We start from the raw sequence: 20,606 nt of genomic DNA on the forward strand, positions 1-20,606 counted from the left end.
TGACTCTGGGCAGACCTCAGGTTTCCATCTTGGATGGGAATAGTCACGTCTGCCTTGTTCGGTTGCGGGGACCTGGATTCTGAGTAAGTGAAATCTCATTTTGAGATGACTTCTTCTTCTTCTTTTTTTAAAAATATTTTTTAGATGTTGATAAATCTTTACTTTTTATTTATTCATATGTGTTGCTGAGAATCGAACCCAGTGCCTCACACATGCTAGGCACGAGCTCTACCACTGAACCACAGCCCCAACCCAAGAGACAACTCTTCTTGAGGTTTTATAGCTTGCAGTATTTCATATTGAGAAAGAGACAAGGACTTGGAGCAAACCTGCAGGCTCTCTAGAGTGACTGAAGCTGAGTGGTGGTCACAGGGCTGTCCCTCTGCTTCTTGGTCTGCATCATTCTTTTTGTGCCCTGCTGTGGCTGTGATGCGAGCACTCAGGATAGTGCAATTCCTTGGTGGCTGAGCAGATGGATCTGTGCTTTCCCTCTGGTTTCTGGTTTTCTGCACATCCTGATCATGTGCAGAAATAAATGTGGTGTTTGGTTTGGAGTTCCTTCAGAATTGTCTTCCGAAACCACTCAGTTCTCCTTACTCACTTACTTGGGAGGTCGGAATCATAGCAAGCTTCAGGATCCAGGGTCTTTGAATTCTCTTCTCTTCCTGGTCTCCTTCCTCCTCTGTGGAGTGAGGCCTGCACTGACCTGGGGGTAAGAGAAGCCTGATGTGAGCATTTTTCTGCTCACTGTGGTGGTGGCCCCTTGCTGCCACTTTTATTTCCCCCACTCTTTTGCCCTCAGACCTCATGGTCTGCTCTCTTCACCTCACATTTTCTACCTGCTACATTTTTCTTAGGTCTAGGTGTCAAGGAAAACCCAAGGTTGGCATGTTTTGCAGGAATTATCATAGAGCATTATGTATGCCACCTTATTTTATGCTTCTATAACTGCTGTAAAGTCCTTAATGATTTGGACTATATTGTACTTATTTTTGCCTCCTCCATCCTGTCATAGAGTTAGATTCAACAAATGTTTGTTACATTTTACTGAAAAATCTGATGTAATTAAAATGTTCTGCTACAGGCATAGAAATGAATAGAAAGTAGAACACTTAAAAATGACCCAAAGTAATAGTTTTAAAAAATATTTTAGTGGTAGATGGGTACAATCTTATTTATTTTTATGTGGTGCTGAGGATTGAACCCAGTGTCTCACATGTGCTAGGCAGGTGTTGTGCCACTGAGCCACAACCCCAGCCTCAAGTAATATTTTAATGTATATTAAAGGTGACATTTGCTGGTGTGGTGGTGCACGCCTATAATCCCAGTGGCTGGGGAGACTGAGGCAGGAGGATTGCCGGTTCAAAGCCAGTCTCAGCAACTTAGTGAGGCACTTAGCAACTTGGTGATATCCTATCTCTAATAAAATATAAAAAGGGGCTGGGGATGTGGCTCAGTTGTTGAGTACTCCTCTCCCCAAAAAAGGGGTTCAGATCCCCTCCCCCGCAAAAAGACGTTCTTAAACCAGTGAGGAAGAGAGCTTATAATAAGTGGTATTGGAACAATTGATTAAAAAAAATTTTTTTTAGTTGTCAGTGGATCTTTTGTTCAATTTTATTTATTTATATGTGGTGCAGAGTATCAAATCCAGAGCTTCACACATGCCAGGCAAGAGCTCTACCATTGAACCACAACTCCAGCCCCTTGATTTTTTAAAAAAGTTTCCTAATGAACATTATGTAGTGAAATAAAACAAATTCTAGATGAATTTAAAAGTGTTAAAGATGAAAGCATAGAAGCATGAAGCAAGTGCATACTTGGGTATTTATGCAGTTTCAGAAAGGGAACCTTCTCCTGCATGGTCCCCAAAGTGGATCCTATGTGAAGGGACAAGAGTGGTGGACCTTGCCACCTGTGACTGGGAAAATAGATTTTCCACCTGTGTTCATTTTCTGTTGCTACTCTAACAAACTGGCACAAACTTAATGGCTTACAACAATGCATGTATCATCTTAGGACTCTGGAAGTCAGAAATCTGACAAAGATCTCTCTGGGCTAAAATCAGGCTGACAGTAGGGTCTCCTTCTGAATCTCCAGGGATAGCCTTTGTCTTTCCCTCCAGCTTCTGGAGGTGCCTACATTGCCCGGGAGTGTGGTGGCTTTCTCTGTCATTGAAGCTGGTGATGATGTGTCTGTCTGGCCTCTTTCATAGTCGTGTCCGTCTCTGGTCCCTTTGGCCATAGTTGGCAGAAAGGGTTCTGCTTTTAAGTAGGTTAGAGTGGGCCCACCTGGAAAACCCAGGATAATCTCCCGCCTCATTGTGTGTATTCTTAATCATATCTAGGATGTCTCCTTTGCCATGTAACTTGCATCTATAGCTTCTGGGCATTGGGACATGGACATCTTTGGTGGGGCTGCTATTTTCCTGCTACAACACTTGAATGATCAAAAACCAATTCTCTTTTATAAATGGGTTTTTACAAATCAGCAAGAAGGTGAACTTCTATTAGTAATGGATGAGGGGATCTGAATACTTCACAAAAAAAGAGGTCCACCTGACCTCGAGCTTCACTCCTCATCAAGAGGCACATGGCCAACCCTGAGGCTGCTCTCCTGTCCAGTCAGCAACGATTGGTGGCCTGCCAACCCCTGAATAGGAGCTAGGTGCTGTCCTTGGGCAGCACGGACCACAGCCTCATTGTTCAGGTGCCTGTGTCCCAGGGTCCCCAGGAAAACGTCCTCAGGAAGCTCTCAGAGTGGCATGTGAGTTCTTGTCTCCAGAGGTATGTTGCTTTTTTTTTTTATTTTTAAATTTTATTTGTTCTAATTAGTTGTACCTGGCAGTAGAATGCATTTATACATTTGGGCAGATCATACATAAATAGAGTGTACTCTCATTTTTCTGATTATACATATGCAGGATGATAGCAGTCATGCAGTCACATGTACATGAGGTAATACTGTTTCACTCTACTTTTTTTTTTTTTTTTTTTTTTTGGGGGGGGGTGCTGGGGATCGAACCCAGGGCCTTGTGCTTACAAGGCAAGCACTCTACCAACTGAGCTATCTCCCCAGCCCCCTGTTTCACTCTACTTTTGTGGTCACAGTTTTACGTGAGTTGAGCGTTCCCCAGTCCACATTGACTGAACCCATTAGATTTTGGCTATATGGTGGCAGAGTGTGAAGTTAGAAGTGGCATTGTCCAGGGGGTGGTCAGGCCAGTGACAGGGAAACTGGAGCTCCCTGTGTTCCTGTCGTTCTAGAAATTTTCTATTGTGAAACTGTCGGATTTGCAAGGACTTGCGGAGGTGCAGGGTACTCTTTGCCTCATGTTCTTCTTTTGAATTTACTTCAGCTGAGTATATTCTCCTTGTGCATCCAGGACATCTGAGGTGAATAAAACTGAGGAAGAATAAAGTCATGACATGGGGGGTGGTCATGAGTAGTCACCCCTCTTTCTGCATCTTCTCACCGCCCTCCCCCCCAGGTGCTGGACCGGTTGCAGTGCTTTGGCCCTGCCTTGTGGACCATGTCCATTAGGGTGTCTGATGGTGGCCTCAGCAAGCAGGGGCTTGTGCATTTCATGTTCTTGAAGGGGAGGGAGGTGGTCAGGCAGACCTGCTGTTTCTGTTTCCTGTCCTGCCACTCTTCCAGGTGGTTTTGCATCTCATGCTTACTTCTCATGCTTGTGGGGTGGCTGGGGTTCCAGACCTTTCCTCTGGGTTCCTGGCCAGGAGGAGGGTTGGGGGGTAGCTCAGGGCTAAGGATGCTGGCTAAACCTGCTTCTTTTTTTTTTTTTTTTTTTTGGGCTGTGCTGGGAATGGAACCCAGGGCCTTGTACCTGGTAGGGTAGTGCTCTACCACTGAGCCAAGTCCCCAGCCCCTAATTCTGTCTGTTTTTGTTAGAAAAACAGTGTCCTCCGTTCTTTCTGCCTGACCTGGCTGCATCATGATGCTGTACCGGCTAAAGACAGCCAGGGTAAGGCTCAGCGGCCACTATGTCTACCACAAGGGGTGTTTCGTTTCCGTCTGTTTTCCAGTGTACTGTGATGAACCTGAGGGTTGTATAAAACATTCAATCTTTAGAAAACACTGCATTCTTTTGGAGGTGCTGCGGTTTACATTAAGACAAAGTGGTGTGTGATAGGAATTCCCCGGCAGGGATTTGTGTGTCTGTGAGCAGAGCTCATGTGACTGACAGTGCTCCCAGGGGCCTTGTCCCTCAGTGGGTGCCTGAGTTCTGTGGTGGTGCCTGGAGGGCTGCGGCTCCTGTGTGAGGCCCGCTCTTGAGAAGGGCCTGAATGGCCGGCCTGTGTGGCACCGCTCGTCCCTCCTCCACCTGCCCGTAGGACCCTGCTTGGAGGAGGCTGTTGTGTCCCCAGTCGTGTGGCGTGCGTGGAGCTGGCCCTTCTCCTGGGTCAGTGGTGGGCTCTTGGCAACACTGAAGAAAAGCTGATTTGTTTTCTCTTTTTTATTAGCATCCAGCATGTGTATGGAGCCCAGCACCCACCTTTCGATCCGCTGTTACATGGCACGTAAGTGACATTTGCCCTCACTTTTGGCTTCACTGCTGATTTGAGGAGGGCTGGGGCAGCCAGGGTCTTCCCGCTCTCCTCCAGCTCCCTAGGATCCCAGGCACGGGAAAGTGGCTTCTCATTTGGCAAACGTGGATCAGGCGATTTCTTTGTGGGAGACACCGCTGTCCTAGCCTAGCTCATTCTGCCGAGGGGCAGGTGGTGGTGTGAAGGCTGCAGCCGCTTGTGGGTCAGGGGGTGGAGCCTTGCGGGACGGGGAGCTGGTACCGTTAGCTGGTGGGCCACCTGGAGGCTCATCTGACTCCCCCTCTTGCTTGCTGTCCTGGTCCTTGCTGCTTCGCTAGAGCCGGTGGGAGCAGAGGGAGCAGGTCTTGGTGGGGTGCTTGTGGGTGGGTGCTGGTGTGGCTGCAGGTCTGCACCTGTCTGTCGCTTCCTGATACCCGTGGGGCTGGTGTGTGTTGTCATGTTTCTGGGGAATCTCTAATGATACTGTTTCCAGACCTGCGTGCCACAGGCTATGTCTCTGCTCAGTCCCTTCTGCGCCACGACAGCGCCCTTGGGTGCCAGCGCCCAAGTGGCTGCCATAGGATCTGCTGAGATGCTGGGAGTGTGAGACTGTTGGCAGGCCCAGGCCTGAGAGAGTTCAGGATGTGGGTCTGCGCTTCCTAGTGGGGTTCTGTGGGATGGCAGTGCCTGCGTGGTCTGGCTCTCCCCTGAAGACCTCCTCCTTGCTGTGACTAAGTCCTCCTGCACTTTGCCTCAACTTATTTTGCCGTTTGTATGAATTGCTCACATTCTCACAGTGCCTTCATCTGGACCCAAGTACCTTCTTGAGGGGGGTTCTCTTCTGCTGATTTAGGATGACTGCTGCCATGCCTGAGCATGTGCAGTAAAGATGCCTTTGCCTTTCAGCTTGCTCAAGTCCACGCCCAAGGTGCCGACCACCCCAGTGAAGGCCAAGAGGGTCAGCACCTTCCAGGAGTTCGAGAGCAACACCAGTGACGCCTGGGATGCTGGGGAAGATGACGATGAGCTCCTGGCCATGGCGGCCGAGAGCCTGAACACTGAGGTGGTCATGGAGACGGCCCACCGCGTCCTGCGCAACCACAGCCAGCGGCAGACCCGGCCTGCGCTGCAGGAGGTGCCAGCGCCCAAGCAGGAGCCAGAGCCCGCAGCAGAGCCGCTTGCAGCTCCAAGTGGGGACCTCCGGCTGGTGAAGTCAGTCAGTGAGAGCCACACGTCCTGTCCCACAGGTAGGCAGGGCACACCAAGGCAGTGACATGCCTTCATCCTGGGAGACGAGAGGGTTCCTGTTGTCCTTGTGGCAGGACTCACATCCAGAAAGCCTCAAGGTTGTCTTCTGTGGGGCTGCAGCACCCCCAGGCAGGGGATGTGGTCTGCACTTTCCCTTGGGGTCCTGATGTGCTTTTCTTTGTTCCTCTGAGCTGAGAGTCTCCCTCCTCCAGAGGAAGTGCCAGTGCTGGTGGCTTTTGGGGTGGTTCCCAAGAAGGCCACTGGGGAGTGTGGGACCCCATTCTCCTCTGAAAGACACTGGCTGCGCTGTAGGCTGTTTTGCCTACCTTCCCCAGGGCTAGGGTGCTGTCCCTGCATTCCCGGATGAAGAAGCAGGAATCATCATAGTAGCCTTAGATGTAGAACTGGGCTTCATACCTCGTCTAGTTTTTAAAAATGCCTTCTAGGAATTAATGAACTTCTAAAAGTTACATGTCTCTTGAGCTAGAGTGTATGAATTATTTCACTTGATCATTTTTCAATATCGGAACCTAACAAATTTAAAAGTATTTAAACTTACAGATGGACGTCCAGATAGGGCTTTTGCAGCTGAATGAAAGTTCTGGTGCTGATTGAAGTACATGTTTCTCACCTTCCCACGCTCAGTCCTGGGCAGGATGCCCTCAGCTGGTGTACATTCCTGGTGTTGGTCAGGACCCTGAATTCGTCTGTTCACAGACTGTGCTGATGTTGAAACCTGACAAGCCATGAAGGCCACTTCTCAAGCCCCTGGGGGCCTGGGTGGAATCCGTGACATCTGTCTCGGCTAGTGATGGTCCTCACACGCTAGGTGCAGGGGCTGAGAGTGGGCAGGACCCTGAGGTGTATGGTGGGATGTCCTGACCAGAGGCAAACCCAGATGCATCTATCCAGGTGGAGAAACCGTGGGAAGTGCCCTGCATGCTGCCTCCACCAAAGAAAGCAAAGTGATGGTGCCCAAGGCAGCATGTGGCTGGGAGAGGGCTCTTCACCTCCTTGCTTTGGCTTTTGCCAGCAGCAGGGTTGCTCATATCTCCTGTGTCTGTTTTCTGGGCAAGCCTTTTCTTGGCACCTTACTACAACAACAACAACAGCAGCAGCAACATAATAATAATAGTAATAACAGCATTTATTGGTCATTTACTATCTGGCAGGTACTGATGCCAGCCTTTTAATAATAAACTTTGCGACAGCTCCTTAATCTCATGATTTCCTAGGAGGGAAGGCGTGTTGTCAGTCCCCTTTCACCCATGAGGCATTTGGAAGGCCCAGAGCTGCCCCCTGAGTGGGGGGACTGTCTGGGCCCAGGACACCTGCCCCAGAGCCCTGCGGCTAGCTGCCGACCCTATCCACAGAGTAGGGTTCTCATTGCGGTGATCTTCCCACGGGTCGTGTGGCCTGTGTACACATATGTAACTGTGCATGGACAGAGCTGAGGTGCTCTGCAGCCCCTGCCTAGCAGAGACTGATCAGCCCCACACATCGATAGTGGCGAGGCTGAGGAGCCCCAAAGCTGGAGGCTCCTGTCGGGGACACTGGTCACGTTGGCGACCAGGAGTGGCAGAACGTACAGCGTGGGGTAGCCTGGGCCCTGGCCCCTGTGGATCACTGGGCACTTACTCAGCAGTAGTATGGGATGGCACACCTTTGTTCTTGTTTTAGGGACATCAGGTCACAGCTTGGGCAAGTCTCAGTGGGGACAGAAAGGTTCATGAGTGGATGAAATGTAGTGTCTAGGAGCCAGTGACCCCATTTTGTCCTGTTGCAGAGGGTACAGGGTAAGGTCAGGAAAGTCTTCAGAGAGGAGGGAATGTCTCAGGGTGTGCAGGCTTAGAAGGTCAAGGCTGTCTAGTCTGAAGCATTCTCTCTGGGCACGGCTGTGTCTGACTGCCCTGCATCTGCATGCTTTCAGGTCCCCGATGGCAGGCACCATGCCTGCATATTCTTTTGCTTCCTGTGCAGCTGTATATGCGCTTTGCTCGGGGCCTGGGTGACTGTGGGGCTCTCCCTCTGCTTTGCCCCTCAGGCAGGCTGCTCAGACCATCAACCTGGAGTTTCTTTTTACTTTTCTGCTAATAGGAACAGTGTTGTACCCTTCTGAGCGTCCTAAGTCGTTCCGTCCTGTGGGGCACAGTCTAGTTCCAGCTTTTGTGTTCTTGAGCGTCTGTGCTTCTGCCATCATGTGTGCTGCTTTGGGGACCTCGACATCACCACGAGCCTCTGTGGCCTGCGTGCTGTCGTCACCTAGGTCTTTAGCCCTGCAGGGGTAGCTGAACTGAACGCATGGGGCAGTGGTAGGCCTTGAGCTCACCGGCCCCGCCCATTTTAAAGATATCTTGGAAGTTTTGTTGTTGTCATTGCTGAGTTCAGGGGCACTTTGCTTATTTAGTGTCCTTGGATTAAGGGCATGTTTGTGGCTGAGAGGGGCTCTGGAGGCCCCTGTTGTGTGGACCGTGGACTGGATGAAACCTTTTCCCACAGCTGACAGGCCTGGGCAGTGAGGGGGTCCTGTCACTGTCCCATGGGCCCTGCAGTTTGGGCATTGATATGCTTCCTCTTCATGGTAACAGGGAGACCTGGTCAGTCTATCTCCCACGGGACATCGTTGTTGCTTTATTGTCAAGGTTCCTCCTGTCCCATCTTAGCATGAGGCCACCTGTGCCCTGCTCAGGGATCTTCACGGCATTGCACCCATCCTCTCTTTAGACTCAGGTGAACCCAGCTGAGCACCTGTGGTTCAGGACAGGGTGTGGCCCTGCCCTTCCTGTGGAACGTTCTCCTACAAAGGAGCTGAGTCTGACGGCCCTCTCCTCCCCTTGTGTTCAGGGAGGCCTGGAGCCTTTCCTGAGCCTAGGATGGGGAGCTGGTGTTCTCTGGGAACTGGCTGGCAGGGAGAGTGGGAGCAGGGATCAGCAGGAGGAGGCGGTAACCCCACGAGTAGGCTCCTCTGAAAGTTGACCTGGGCCTGGTTTTGCCCAGAGTCCTTAGGCTACCTTGTTCCTGGATGGCCTGACGGTGCTGTGTGAGGCCACCCAACCAGATTGTGAGGGGAGGAGGCCACTGGGCAGGAGGGGCTGTGGGGTGGCACTTGCACCTCTGCTTCTCTGCAGCTGCCGCAACGGACCTTCTGACTCTGGGGTGCGGAGCTTTGCACCATTCCCTGGAGTTTGTTCTTACCTTTCTCCTGTGTTCTGTTTTTGAAAGATGAGTTTGCTGGCTTGGATTTAGACTAGGCGTTAGCCTGCAGAGCGTCTTGCCCATTGGTCCCAGGTGGCACTGCTATGTGACTCGGAAGCCCCGGACTCTTCCCCGTGGCTGGCCCTGGCCCAGGTTCCTGGATGTAGCATACTGTTTTGCCATCTTCATGGGTCCCAAGGATCCCAGGGGTGCAGCAGCAGGAGACGTCCTAGTTGGGCTAGGGGCCTGTTCTCTGCTGCCACTACAGCCCACCCTTGCCTGCCTGGCTTCCTTGGTTTGCTTTTGATGATGTTCCCTTCCCAGCTTTCCTCCCAGGGCTGTGGTGAGGTCTGGGGAGCAGGGGTCAGGAGGCAGCAGTGTCCCGGTCACTCCCCTCCTGTTCTCCTACCTTGGCAGGCTGCGTCTTTTCTCGTCACATGTGATGGTAGGCTCTCTGCCCACCTGTAGACCCGCAAGCCCCTTCCTCAGCAGGTCTTCGGGTCATAGCGCTGGGCAGGCCTGATCTGCCTTCAGGCCCCGGTGCGGCCCTCTAGTGCCTTGGTGCTCGGACCTTTCTGGCCATTGCCATTTACTGTGTTGATGAGCAGTGTGCCACCTGTGGGGCAGGGTTCCACAGGTGTCAGCTGCACTTAGTGCTCAAGAGTGCAGTCCTCCAACTGCTGAGTGGTGGCAGGAAGGAGAGTTCCGGCCTGATGGCGTTCACCAAGGACGGTGGCACCACGAGGGAGAGGCTGTCTTGACGCAGGAAGAACACATGGGCAGCAGTGGGCAGGAGGCTCAGCTCACCTCACCCTGTTCTCTCACCCTTACAGAAAGTGCCAGCAGTGTGGTCCCTCTGCAGAGGTCCCAGTCTCTCCCCCACTCGGCCACTGTCGCCCTGGGTGGGACGTCTGACCTGAGCACCCTTGGCAGCTCTGCGCTGAGCGAGAGAGAGGCTTCTCGCCTGGACAAGTTCAAGCAGCTGCTCGCGGGCCCCCACACAGACCTCGGTGAGTTCCTGCAGGCGGGAGGACACGAGTGACTGTTCTTCAGGAGACGTTGTGCGTGATACATAACGCAGGAGCCTCTGTGTGAGTCCCCCGCGGGGTTGCTGTGCACCTGTGCCAGAGCCCGCTAAGACACCAGGGGATGCTGACGGCCTCCTGCCAGGGGCTCCTTAGTGCCTTTCCAGCTCTCATTAGTGCGAGTCCCCTTCATTCTTCCTCTGCACCTGGGTGGGACTCTTCCACTGCTGTCTTCTGTGGCTGGTCAGGTGGCCCTGCTTGTTTTCATAAGCATCAGTTGAAGCGTGGCTCACAGGACAGTGCTGGCTGAAGACCGCCTTCCTGCTCTGCTGGCTGCTTTCCTGCCATGGGGCTGGGGGTCCGAGGGCAGGGAGACAGCTAGGCCCTGGCAGGGGTACCGTACAGCTGTGGGGGCACGCAGTCACCCACACTAGTCTTCTAGTGACCAGTGTCGAGGCCCAGCCCACAGCAGCTTTGTGGCCAGACCCCAAGGCTTGCTTTCAGGTTCCTCTGGCAGAACCCCTCCAGGCTGTTCTTCATCCACGCAGTTCTTTGTTGTTGAGTGCCACTCTGCACTAGGTGTTTGCTAGGTGCTGGAACTTTCTGAGCTGGGAGATGCAGTGCCGGACTGGGCCAGGAGGTGGCGAATGGGGCACGTGGATGGTTGGGAGGGAGCTGAGCCCTTTGCCTGGGAGGCTGGGGCTGAGGCTTTGAGGCGGAGGGGTGGAGAGGGCAGGACATTGTTCAGAGCCATGAAGGAGGGCAGCTCTGGAAAGGCCTGAAAAGCTCCTAAGACACAACTCCAGTTCCGAGGGAGTCTCCTCTGCTTAGTTTCATATATTTTTTGACTCAGTGACACGCGTATGGTTATAGGACAAAGCTCAGAGGGTGTAAGTGAAAAGGAGCCACTCGCCTGCCTCCGGCCTCCACTTTCCCTCCTTCCCATTGTTCTAGAGAGGACGGGTGCTCACCTGTTCTAAACGTCGTATGTCGTCTTATTCTGGCCGAGGAGGTGCAACTCCCGCATACCCTTGCCCAGACTCACCATCCTGAGTGTGCGTTGGTCCGGGTGCATTTCTTCCTGAGCCATTTGAGGCTCAGCTGGAGATGTCCTGGTCTACTCTGGAACACTGTTCCTTAGCATGAGGACATCCCCTCAGATGGTCATAATGCAGTTTGCAAAGTAAAGAGATTCGACGTAGACAGCATGTGTTGTGACAGAACTGCCCCTGTGATCCATGACCCATGTTCACATCCTGCTGCTGTCCCTGTCCTATTCTTCATCCCTTTTCCTGTCCAGAACCCAAGCTGGAGCGTGCGTTCCTCTCAGTCACCACATCCCTGTAGTCTCTGTTAACCTGGAACCACAGCTCAGCCTTGCACTGTGGGCTTTGATCTTGACATTTTTGAGGAGTGCAGGCAGTTATTTCGCAGACTGTCCCTCAGTTTGCTGTTTCCTCATGATGAGATTCAGGTTGATAATTTTTCTGGCGGGAGTATCATGTAAGATTTGTGTTCTTGGTCATCATAGCAGGAGGCACGTGAGGTCGGCTTGTCCTAACATGGTCAATCTGACTCTGACCACTCGTTGGAGGTGGTGCTGTCAGCTCTTCACACCAAAGAGTTTCTTCTTCCCTTGATAATTAAGAAGTAACAGCTTGGCACGGTGGTGCACACCTGTCATCCCAGCTGCTCAGGAGTCTGAGGCAGGAGGATTGCAAGTTTGAGGCCAGCCTCAGCAACTTAGTGAGAACCTGTTTCAATATAAAAAATATAAAGGGCTGGGTGTACTTCAGTAGTAGAGTGCTTGCCTAGCATGCATGTGGTCCTGTGCTTAATCTCCAGTACTGCAGGAGAAAAAAAAGAGCAATTTGTAGAAAGACACTTTAGCAATTACATTTTTATAATATACATATGTATTTTTAAAAATATTTATTTATTTATTTTTATGCAGTGCTGAGAATCAAATCCAGTGCCTCACATGGGCAGTTGCTCAACCCCCCAGCCCTTCACAATATATTTTCTTCTGCCACATGAAAGGTAACACTGTTCTGTAACCCACCTTTGGGATTTAACTATTTATTTTCCCATAATATGTCATGGAGAACCAATCGGGGCATCCATTGGATGCATGTCACATGATGTATTTCTGTGACCCTCCCCCCAGGTTATTCTTAATTTTTTATTATTACAAACAACTTGAGAATTTTTCAGCATCTGACCTCTGATGACAACATTTGCAGCATAGCCCTAAGTGTGTTTGGGAGCGAGGGGTAGTGCAGGACGGCTCCTGTGATTTTGGTATAAGAACTGGACCACTGGAAGTTCCATGCCCCAAGACAGGAATAAAGGCAGACTGTACTCGCAGGGACGTGGGCTTGTGGTTTTTCCGACACTTCCTTTGCTGGCTTGCAGAGTACCTTCTCTGCTGGGTCTGGGTGCTGCTGAGGAGTGGAGGGGGCAGAATCCCATGGTGCCTGTGGCTTAGGCTCTGGAGTTGGGCTGCCTCTGTGGAGATCCTCAGTGAGCTTGGTGGTCCTGTGCCTCAGTGTCCTTGTTCGTCTGGAAGACGTGACGAGAGCTGGCCCCAGTTTGCAGATTGAGTGGCACGGTGCACGTGACACGCTTTGGTGAGAGGGCCTAGCATGTGTTACAGTCACAGATGTCCTTCACTTTTATTATTGTTATTTAATTTTCGTTGACCTACTTACCCTCTAACTTGATTTTTCTGGTATCTATTATTATGGTATGGTCACTTTAGTGCTGAATGATAAATCGAGGTACTTCAGACAGCTTCCTGTTGTGTTCAGAGGTTTCTAACCTAGGCGAGAGGTTAGGAGGTGGCTGTTGGAAACAGATGTGCCTGATGGGAGTTCTGGTCAGACTCTGAGCACCAGCTAGACTCTCCTCATGGACTTAGTCATTGGAGCAACTTTTGAAATTAAAATCATACTTATAAATGAAGCTTTCAGGATTGTAAGAGAATGAGTTTGTATGGGTAGGTCAAAGGTTAGCATGGAGAAGTCAGATTCTTTTGTGAGGTTGGTACAATTAGGGATTTTTCCTTTCTTCAGAATTCTATTTACATAGTATAATCTGAAGCCAAAAGTTAAAGCCAGAGCTTAAACTGTTAGTGGATTTAGATTTAGTGGCAAGAGAAAGCATAGTGGTTTGTAAATTGCCTGTTTCCGAAGGCCTATAAGGTAGCTCAGAGGACAGTGGAATGTATTAGTCTCACATTACCCAAAAACTTAAGTGGCAAATATTTGCCGACATCAGAGAATCAGATTGCTGGTGTGCGAAGTGCCCCGGGATGATCTACCTGCCGAATGTCACCGTCCAGCGGAGCGCTGCTGTGTTGAGCTTGTGTCGTTGGGAGCCCAGGGCTGAAAGCAAACAGAACGCACAGCTCATCCCACCTAGCATCGCCTCAGTATTTACTCACACGCAGACTGCCTGTTTGAAGCCTGAGAAAATGACTCTTAGAGGCGTTCCTGTTCGCCACGTGTGTCTGCGAATGGGGGTGGTGATTTGGCAATGTGCAGCACACCCAGTTTCCTGAGGGCTGCTGAGCGAGATCACGCAGTGGTGGACCTGGAGGTGCACCGTGTGGAGCACTCCGACAGTAGAACAGGCAGCACCCTGCCCTTCAAAGAGTGGCCAGGCGCCCAGTCAGGTTCCTGTTCCCCCGAGGGAGCATAGGGTCTGGGTGGAGGTGGGCGGAAGGCTCCGGCAGCGTGAAGCCCCGTGTCCTTGCAGTGTGGATGTGGGCAGATGCCCTCGGTGTCTGTGTTCAGCTCACCAAGTGACTCCAAAAAGGAAGCAGATGGACTTGCAGGGTCCTTGGTGGCCATACTGTCCATTCCGTCTGCCAGGATGTGTTGTGTTCCTGCTGTGTCAGTAGGCATTGTATGAAATCTGGAGCCTTTAAGGAACTAGCCTTCTGGTGCCCAGGGGCAGATACATTTGGTCCTCCAGGTGCTGTCAGAAGGCTACAGGCACATCTGGAGGATGCAGCCCCGCTGAGAGGTAATGCTGGGTGGTCAGAAAAGACCCTGTGGAATAGGGTGCTTTGAGGCTGAGACCTTTGAAGGGAGATATTTGAGGGGAGGGCATTCCAGGGAGAGGAATCAGCGATGCAAAGGTCCTGTGTGGGAGAGCTTTTATGTGCTTGAGAAATGGCAAGCAGCTGCTGGGCTGTGGCCTTGGTGGGGTGGGAAGAAGGGAGATGGCCAGTAGAGAAGGAAGTGTCCAGGGTCCCAGGACTGAGAAGGCCAGATGGATGCTCTCCACTTTCCTCTGAGCACATCGTGAAGCCTTTGGAAGTTTGGAACCAAGACAAGTGAAGCTTGGAAGGAAGGACCATGAAGAATTTCACCAGGTGTTTGCCAGTGGCCCTGGACTAGGTAGATTCCTTGGGCAGCTTTCTGGTATGGAGGTGGGAGGGGCAAGGAAGCTAGGAAGTGGTAGACTGAGGGAAGGAGGGCCTGGGGATGGGTGGGGCAGTCAGTTCCAGGCACCTCTGGATGGAACTGGGGCTAGTTAGTTGGATGTGAAGTTGGGTAGACTGGGAGAAGGAGGGAACCAAGCTGCCAGAGCTTGGAACCCAGGGGCTACAGGTATAGGGGATAAAAACCAGAACATGCCCAAGAAATGTGTCATTTCACCTGGGAAACAAAGTCATGACCTTAGGAAGCAGACCAGGGAAAGCAGTATATTTAAATGATTGCATAATTGCTGCTGTTATATGTTATGTTACTAATTCCGCCCCCCCAGGGCCCCAGACACCACCTGCCTGTTCCTGTTTGCTGGTTTACTGTGGGGAGTTTGCTTCTAGGGTTACGTAAGTGGCAGGCTATGCACCCTTGCAGTGAGGAAGGGCAGGGTGGGACAGGGTGACCTGTTCTAGGCTCCTTATCTCCTGGTCTCACTCGTTCCCAGTTAGTATGGGCAGTGGGATTCTTAGTGCACTTGAGAGGCTTGAAGAAGTTTCGTCTTCTGTGGGTTCTATTGGAGCATGTGGCATCTGGGCCAGAAGCAGCAGGCTTGCTGGGCCTGGCAGGCTGGCTCTGAAGAGCTAGCTCGTCCTCCTTTCCTGGCAATCTGCCAGCCAGCCCAGTGTCACCCTCTAGTGGCCAGACCCTGACTGTGCAGCCTGTGCCACAGCATGACAGCAAGGTACAGCTGGCCGCACTGCGTTGGGTCTGTGTGTGCACACGTGTGTGCCCTTGTTTATCGTGTTTACTGAAGGGCAAGGGCGAGCTCAGAAGATATGATAATGCGAGGGACAGGGAAAGCTGTAAGTCACACTTGCCCTGGAATCTCATCAGGGAAGATGGGACAGGAGTGAGCTACCAAAATGCAAAGACCCTGGTGGAGAGGAAACAGATCCCCACTTAGTGATCATGCTGGCTCCTTTTCCAGCCACGCCTCTGTGCACTGGGTACCCAGGCTGTACTCGGCTGCTTGCCCCCCGCCCCTCCGCTCGCCCTCATTACACCTGGCCCTCTGCTCCCTCCCAGCCCACCCCTGCACTTCTGCATGGCTGGCTGGCTGCCTGTCCTCCCCAGTGCTTTGGGTTCCGACCTGTGACTTAGTTTGGGTGCTTATGTCCTCTTGCTGGGGGAGTGTGGGCAGTGCTGGGTACCTGAGCCTGAGTCTCCTGTGCCAGTCCAGCCAGAGAGAGGCTCCTTATACCAGCTGGACAACTGGGTGCCAGCAGCTGCTTGGATGTAGGGGTGAGAGATGTGGCAGCCTGTGACTCTCAGGGATCACTGGCAGGGTGCCTTTGAGGGCCTGGTTTTGTCTTTGCTCTTATGGTTTTAGGAACAAGTACTTCAAGCAAAACTTTTAAAAAGAGGGCTGTCTTCGCTGGTTTTCTGTTGTTACAACAAAATATCTGAGACCAGGAGACAAATAAAGAATGGAGGTTATTTGGCTTACAATTCTGGAGGCTGGTAAGTCTAAGAGCATGGTGGCAACTTTCTTAATGCATTGTGACGCAGTGGCAGACATTACCTGGTGAGACAGAGCAAGTGTATGTCAGCTTAGGTCTCTTCCTTTTCCTATAGAGTCACTAGTGCCATTCTGGGGGCCCCACCTCGATGACCTCCCAAAGACCCCACCTCCAGATACCATTTGGGAACATGCTGAGGCCACAGCAGGGCTGACGGGTACATGGGCCTCTCCAGGGGTCTGTGGCTCCCACACCAGCAGCTCGTCTTCTGGAGCCAGGGTGCAAGAGCATCAAAGTTGGGGCTGGACTTGGGGTAACTTGGTCCTTTTGCCCTAGTGCAGGACTGGGCTAGGCATGTAACTGGTGCTCGGTGAGCAGGTGTGACAGGAGTGAGCACCTCTCAGTATGAAAGGTGGCGTTGTCCTCTTAGGACTTGGCCAGGAAAATAATGTTCCTGCTGATTTTAACTCGGAACATGGTGGGAGGTGGTGATATGGGGCACACGCGCCCGAAGCCATTGGTGGGGTCCCCGTTCTCCTCCCAGGCATGCCTGTGGCATGCAGGGGACGGGGAACTTGTCTGCTGTCAGGGAAGGCTGGCTGGAGCTCGTGGGTCCAGGCGCCTGTGTTCCTCAGTGCTCTCGCCTGCTTCCGCGCCCCTCCCACCTCTGTGGGACCCCTGTTTTGGCTTCCCGCTGCAGTGCCTGATGGCCTGAGAGGCCCTGGCAAGGTGGCTTTCTTCAAGAACGTGGGTGAGGGTCTCTTCTCCACCATGTTGGAGTCCATCTGTTTGTAAAGGCAGTTACCTGCGTTTGATTCAGGAGCCCCTGACTTCATTTCCTGAGTGGCTCCAGCTCTGGATGCAGCAGCAGTTGCTCGGCCTGGCTCCAGGCAAACATCATCTACCCCCCTCTCCTCCCACCAACTTCGTGTGCCAGTGTCATGCAGCACCTGAACCTCTGCACCTTGCTTTGAGCTGCCGCCCTCTTGCTTGATGGTGACAGAGTCCTCCCTGGCACCATGAGTCCCCTCAGGCCCAGCAGCCAGTGACATTTCAGAGGGAGATCCAGTACTTCTCAAAGCCATTGGTTATGGCATGCCACTGAGCAGTCAGCCATGGGCTTGCTGTGCCCTTCCAGGCCCACTGCCATCTGGCTCCTGTTCTTCTTGGCCTCATTCCTGCTTCCTCTCCTGGGAACACCCCAGGGCCTTTGCACTCACTTCCCTTGGCCCTGGGTTTTTGTGTGACTCACTTTCTCCAAATCTCTGCTCAGTGCCACCTCTTCAGCAGGTTTTCCTGACTGCTGTGTAAACAGCACAGCCCTGCCCACCCCAGCAAACCCCTCTGGTTGTGTCCTTCTGCTCCATTTCTCTCCAGAGCATCCCTTGCCATCTGGCCTCTCATGTGGTACTTGCTCACTCTGTCCCCATGTCCCTGCTCACATATATGCCCCAGCAGGGCTGGCCATGGTCCTTGAGCCTGTGGAGACCTCATTGCCTTGCTCAGTGAGTACCTCGTAGTGGGTACTTGCCACGGGGTCACCTGTCCACACTTCCCTCCCTTCCTTGCAGTAGTCAAGTATGGTCCTCTCTCTGATTTTGTCTCTTTAAGGACAGTCACTAGTTAGTAGTATTGTAACTCAACAGTAAGAGCAAGCGTTTGCCCCTAAGCCAGGGACCTGCTTGCAGCTGTGGCTCTTGGTCTGCGTCTTCCATCCCCCCCTGGGTGTCTGCAGTGGTGCCAGAGCCCTGCTGTCCTCCCTAGCCTTTTCCCAGGGCTCGGCAGGGCTTTGCTGCTGCTCCCTCCCCTCCTGTTCTGTTCTCTGTGTTCTTCTTTCACTGGAGGGATCTGTGATGGTCATCAGCAGGAACGTTAGGGAAGTGGAACCCGTGGGCACAGTGACTCCACACTGCCACTGTCCACAGTGTCCTGTCTATTACAGTGTGTGCTTTCTTTTTCCACCTGTGTGCCACCTCCTAACCGGTTCTTACAGAGCCTCCAGTGTTATGGTTTAGATGTGAGGTGTCCCCCAAAAACTCACGTGTGAGGCAATGCAGGAAGGTTCAGAGGAGGAATGATTGGTTGGTAAGAGCCTTAACCCAATCAGTGAACATTGGTGAACATTAATCCCTGATGGATTAATTGAATGATGGGGTGTGGCTGGAGGAGATTGGAATTGGGGTGTGGCTTTGGGGTATATATTTTGTATCTGGAGAGTGGAGTCTTGCTCTCTGCTTCCTGATGATGTGAGCTGCTTCCCTCTGCCATACTCTCCACCATGATGTTCAGCCTCACCTTGAGCCCCGGGGAATGGAGCCGGCCTTCTGTGGACTAAGACCTCTGAAACCGTGAGCCTGCAAATAAACTTTCCTCCTTTGCAATCATGCTGGTTGGGTCATGTAGTTATAGCAGTGAAATAGCTGACTAAAACATCCAGACTCTGGAGGTATGCTGTCTGTGGTGGGTTCATCTGCAGCGCCATCTCTGGGGTCGGGAAGCAGCATGAGAACCTCAGGTAGACACACGGCTCCTCCTGACTTTATCCCACCACCAGTATCCTCTTTTGGGTGTCATTTTCACTGCCAGATGTGGCACTTGAACTTCAGGTAGCATCCCTCAGCTTAAACAGCCAGGCCGAGGATGCCTGGATGGAAGTGAAGTATTCCTTTTAACATCCAGGGTAGATCTTTAGTTTCATGGGAGACCCTCAAGGGTCTTTCAGATGCCTTGTTTCTATTGAGTGTTGGTTTTCAGTTTGCACTCTTAAAACCAAATGTTAAGAAAATGTTTATAAGATTTTAAGATGTATTTGATTTTATTTGTTCTAATAGTTACACATGACAGTAGAATGTACTTGGATACATCATTTATAAATAGAGTATAATTTCTCAATCTTCTGGTTGTACATGACCAGTCGTGCAGTCATATATGTATGTAGGGTACTAATGTCTGATTTGCTTTCCTATCCTTCCTTCCCCCATCATCCACCCTTCCCCTCTCTCTACTCCCTCTGTCTAATCTGGAAGAACAGAGTTATTTTAGATTAACTCCCCTTATTGTGAATTAGCATCTGCTTTTCAGAGAAAACAATTCAACCTTTGGTTTTTTGGGTTTGGCTTATTTTGCTTAGCATGGTGTTCTTCAGCTCCATCCATTTACCAGCAAATGCCATGATCTCATTCTTCTTTAAGGGTAATTAACGTTCTTTTGTGTATGCATACCACATTTTCTTCGTCCATTCATCTGTTGTAGGACACCTAGGTTGGTTCCATAGTTCAGCTATTGTGAGTTGAGCTGCTATTTTTTTATTCATTATTTTTATTTTTGGTTTCGAGGATTGAACCCAGGGGCACTTAAACACTGTGCCACATCTCCAGCCCTTTTTATTTTGGGACAAGTTCTTGCTAAGTTGCTGAGGCTGGCCTTGAATTTGGTGATCTTCTGCCTCAGTCTGGAGGGATTGCATGCTAGGATTACACTGCTTCGAAAGGGCAGTGTTAAAAGTCAATCATTTACATTTTTTCTCTTATATGTCTTTTGTTGGCTAGGATGTTAAATAATTGAGCAGTATGAGGCTGGTATGTATTTTCTGTGTGAGAGGGATAGGAAAAGACAGTGGAAAGAGGGGAAGAATTGCTGGGAATTCACTCCTCTTTGTTCTGTGCAGTGTTTTGCATTTGTAGTTTGGCTTCTCTTCTTCTTTGCTGGTGTTTGAGTTTGTGTCTGTCTCTCTACTCTGTAAACTGGGAGTCTCTTGTAGGCTGAGGCAGCAAATCACTTGTCCTTGTATTCCAGTGACCTGTGACATACGTGGAGCAGTCTCAGGAAATACCAGTGGAGTTAATGGAGCCTCCAGCTGTCAGTATAATTCTCTCCTGACTGCTCTTCAGCAGTTAGCAGTATTGCTGATTCACTAGTTGACACAGGTACCTTGTGTCAAGGGGGGTCAGGACATATGTTTTTATCTGCAGGTAACAGAAAACCAGATTCAAGGGCCTTTAAACAAATGGGTTTGTTTTTCCTCCCCCTGCGAGATGTCTGGAGGTAGGTAGCTGTTGGCACTGGCTCACTGCGTTAGTGATACCATCAAGAATCCAAGCTCCGAGTCGGCCTTCCGTTTACGTGAAGAAGGTCATCATCTTGTTGGGATGTGAAGGGCAGTCACCCTGGCCTCTGTCTTCTTATCAGGAAAACAGACTTTAGACCAGAGCTTGGAGTCGTGTGGCCTCTCTTAGCTTCAGGGGTTGTGGTGGTGATGATCATGATGCCGTGGTGAGGATGGTCATGTGGAGGGTGATGATGATGGTGGTAACAGTGATGGTCTTGGTGGGCTGGTGCTGGTGGTGGTGGTGGTGGTGATACTGTTATTGTTTACTCGGCATCAGGTGCTGTTCTAGGGGATTTCTGCATTTCGTTTCCCCTTCACCAGATTGGTACTGTTTTCAGGTTATCTTACTGACAGAGAATACACAGGCTAAATATTTTGTCTAAGGGTGTACAGCCAGTAAGTGTCAGGACTGGATTTGAACCAGGCTTCTGCCTTGGGGCACCTGCTGCCCCAATTTTAAGATTTGTGCACACTCCTGGGAAAGGTCTGTGAGTCTGAGCCAAGAGTGGCATCTCGTCCTTGCTAGAGAGCCT

The 20,606-nt window shown here is 51.3% G+C and overlaps 1 protein-coding gene and 1 non-coding gene across 4 annotated transcripts in view; one reads left to right on the forward strand and one right to left on the reverse strand.

Moving 5' to 3' along the window:
- The window catches only part of Tbc1d22a (TBC1 domain family member 22A), a 338,112-nt gene that overhangs the window by 19,351 nt on the left and 298,155 nt on the right, over positions 1–20,606 (forward strand). The window contains exons 2-5 of one of the 3 annotated variants that reach the window (XM_047549404.1): positions 3,907–3,979; positions 4,479–4,535; positions 5,448–5,788; positions 9,818–9,994. In XM_047549404.1, coding sequence (XP_047405360.1) covers positions 5,578–5,788; positions 9,818–9,994 — 388 coding nt within the window. In that variant the 5' untranslated portion in view covers positions 3,907–3,979; positions 4,479–4,535; positions 5,448–5,577. The remainder of the gene's footprint in view (positions 1–3,906; positions 3,980–4,478; positions 4,536–5,447; positions 5,789–9,817; positions 9,995–20,606) is intronic. The other 2 variants (XM_047549401.1, XM_047549403.1) reach the window with 2 other exon arrangements.
- Positions 2,997–3,073, reverse strand: Trnat-ugu (transfer RNA threonine (anticodon UGU)). The gene has a single exon. It is a non-coding gene; the product is annotated as a tRNA-Thr (tRNA).

Source organism: Sciurus carolinensis, chromosome 4, assembly GCF_902686445.1.
Source record: "Sciurus carolinensis chromosome 4, mSciCar1.2, whole genome shotgun sequence".
Taxonomy (NCBI): domain Eukaryota; kingdom Metazoa; phylum Chordata; class Mammalia; order Rodentia; family Sciuridae; genus Sciurus; species Sciurus carolinensis.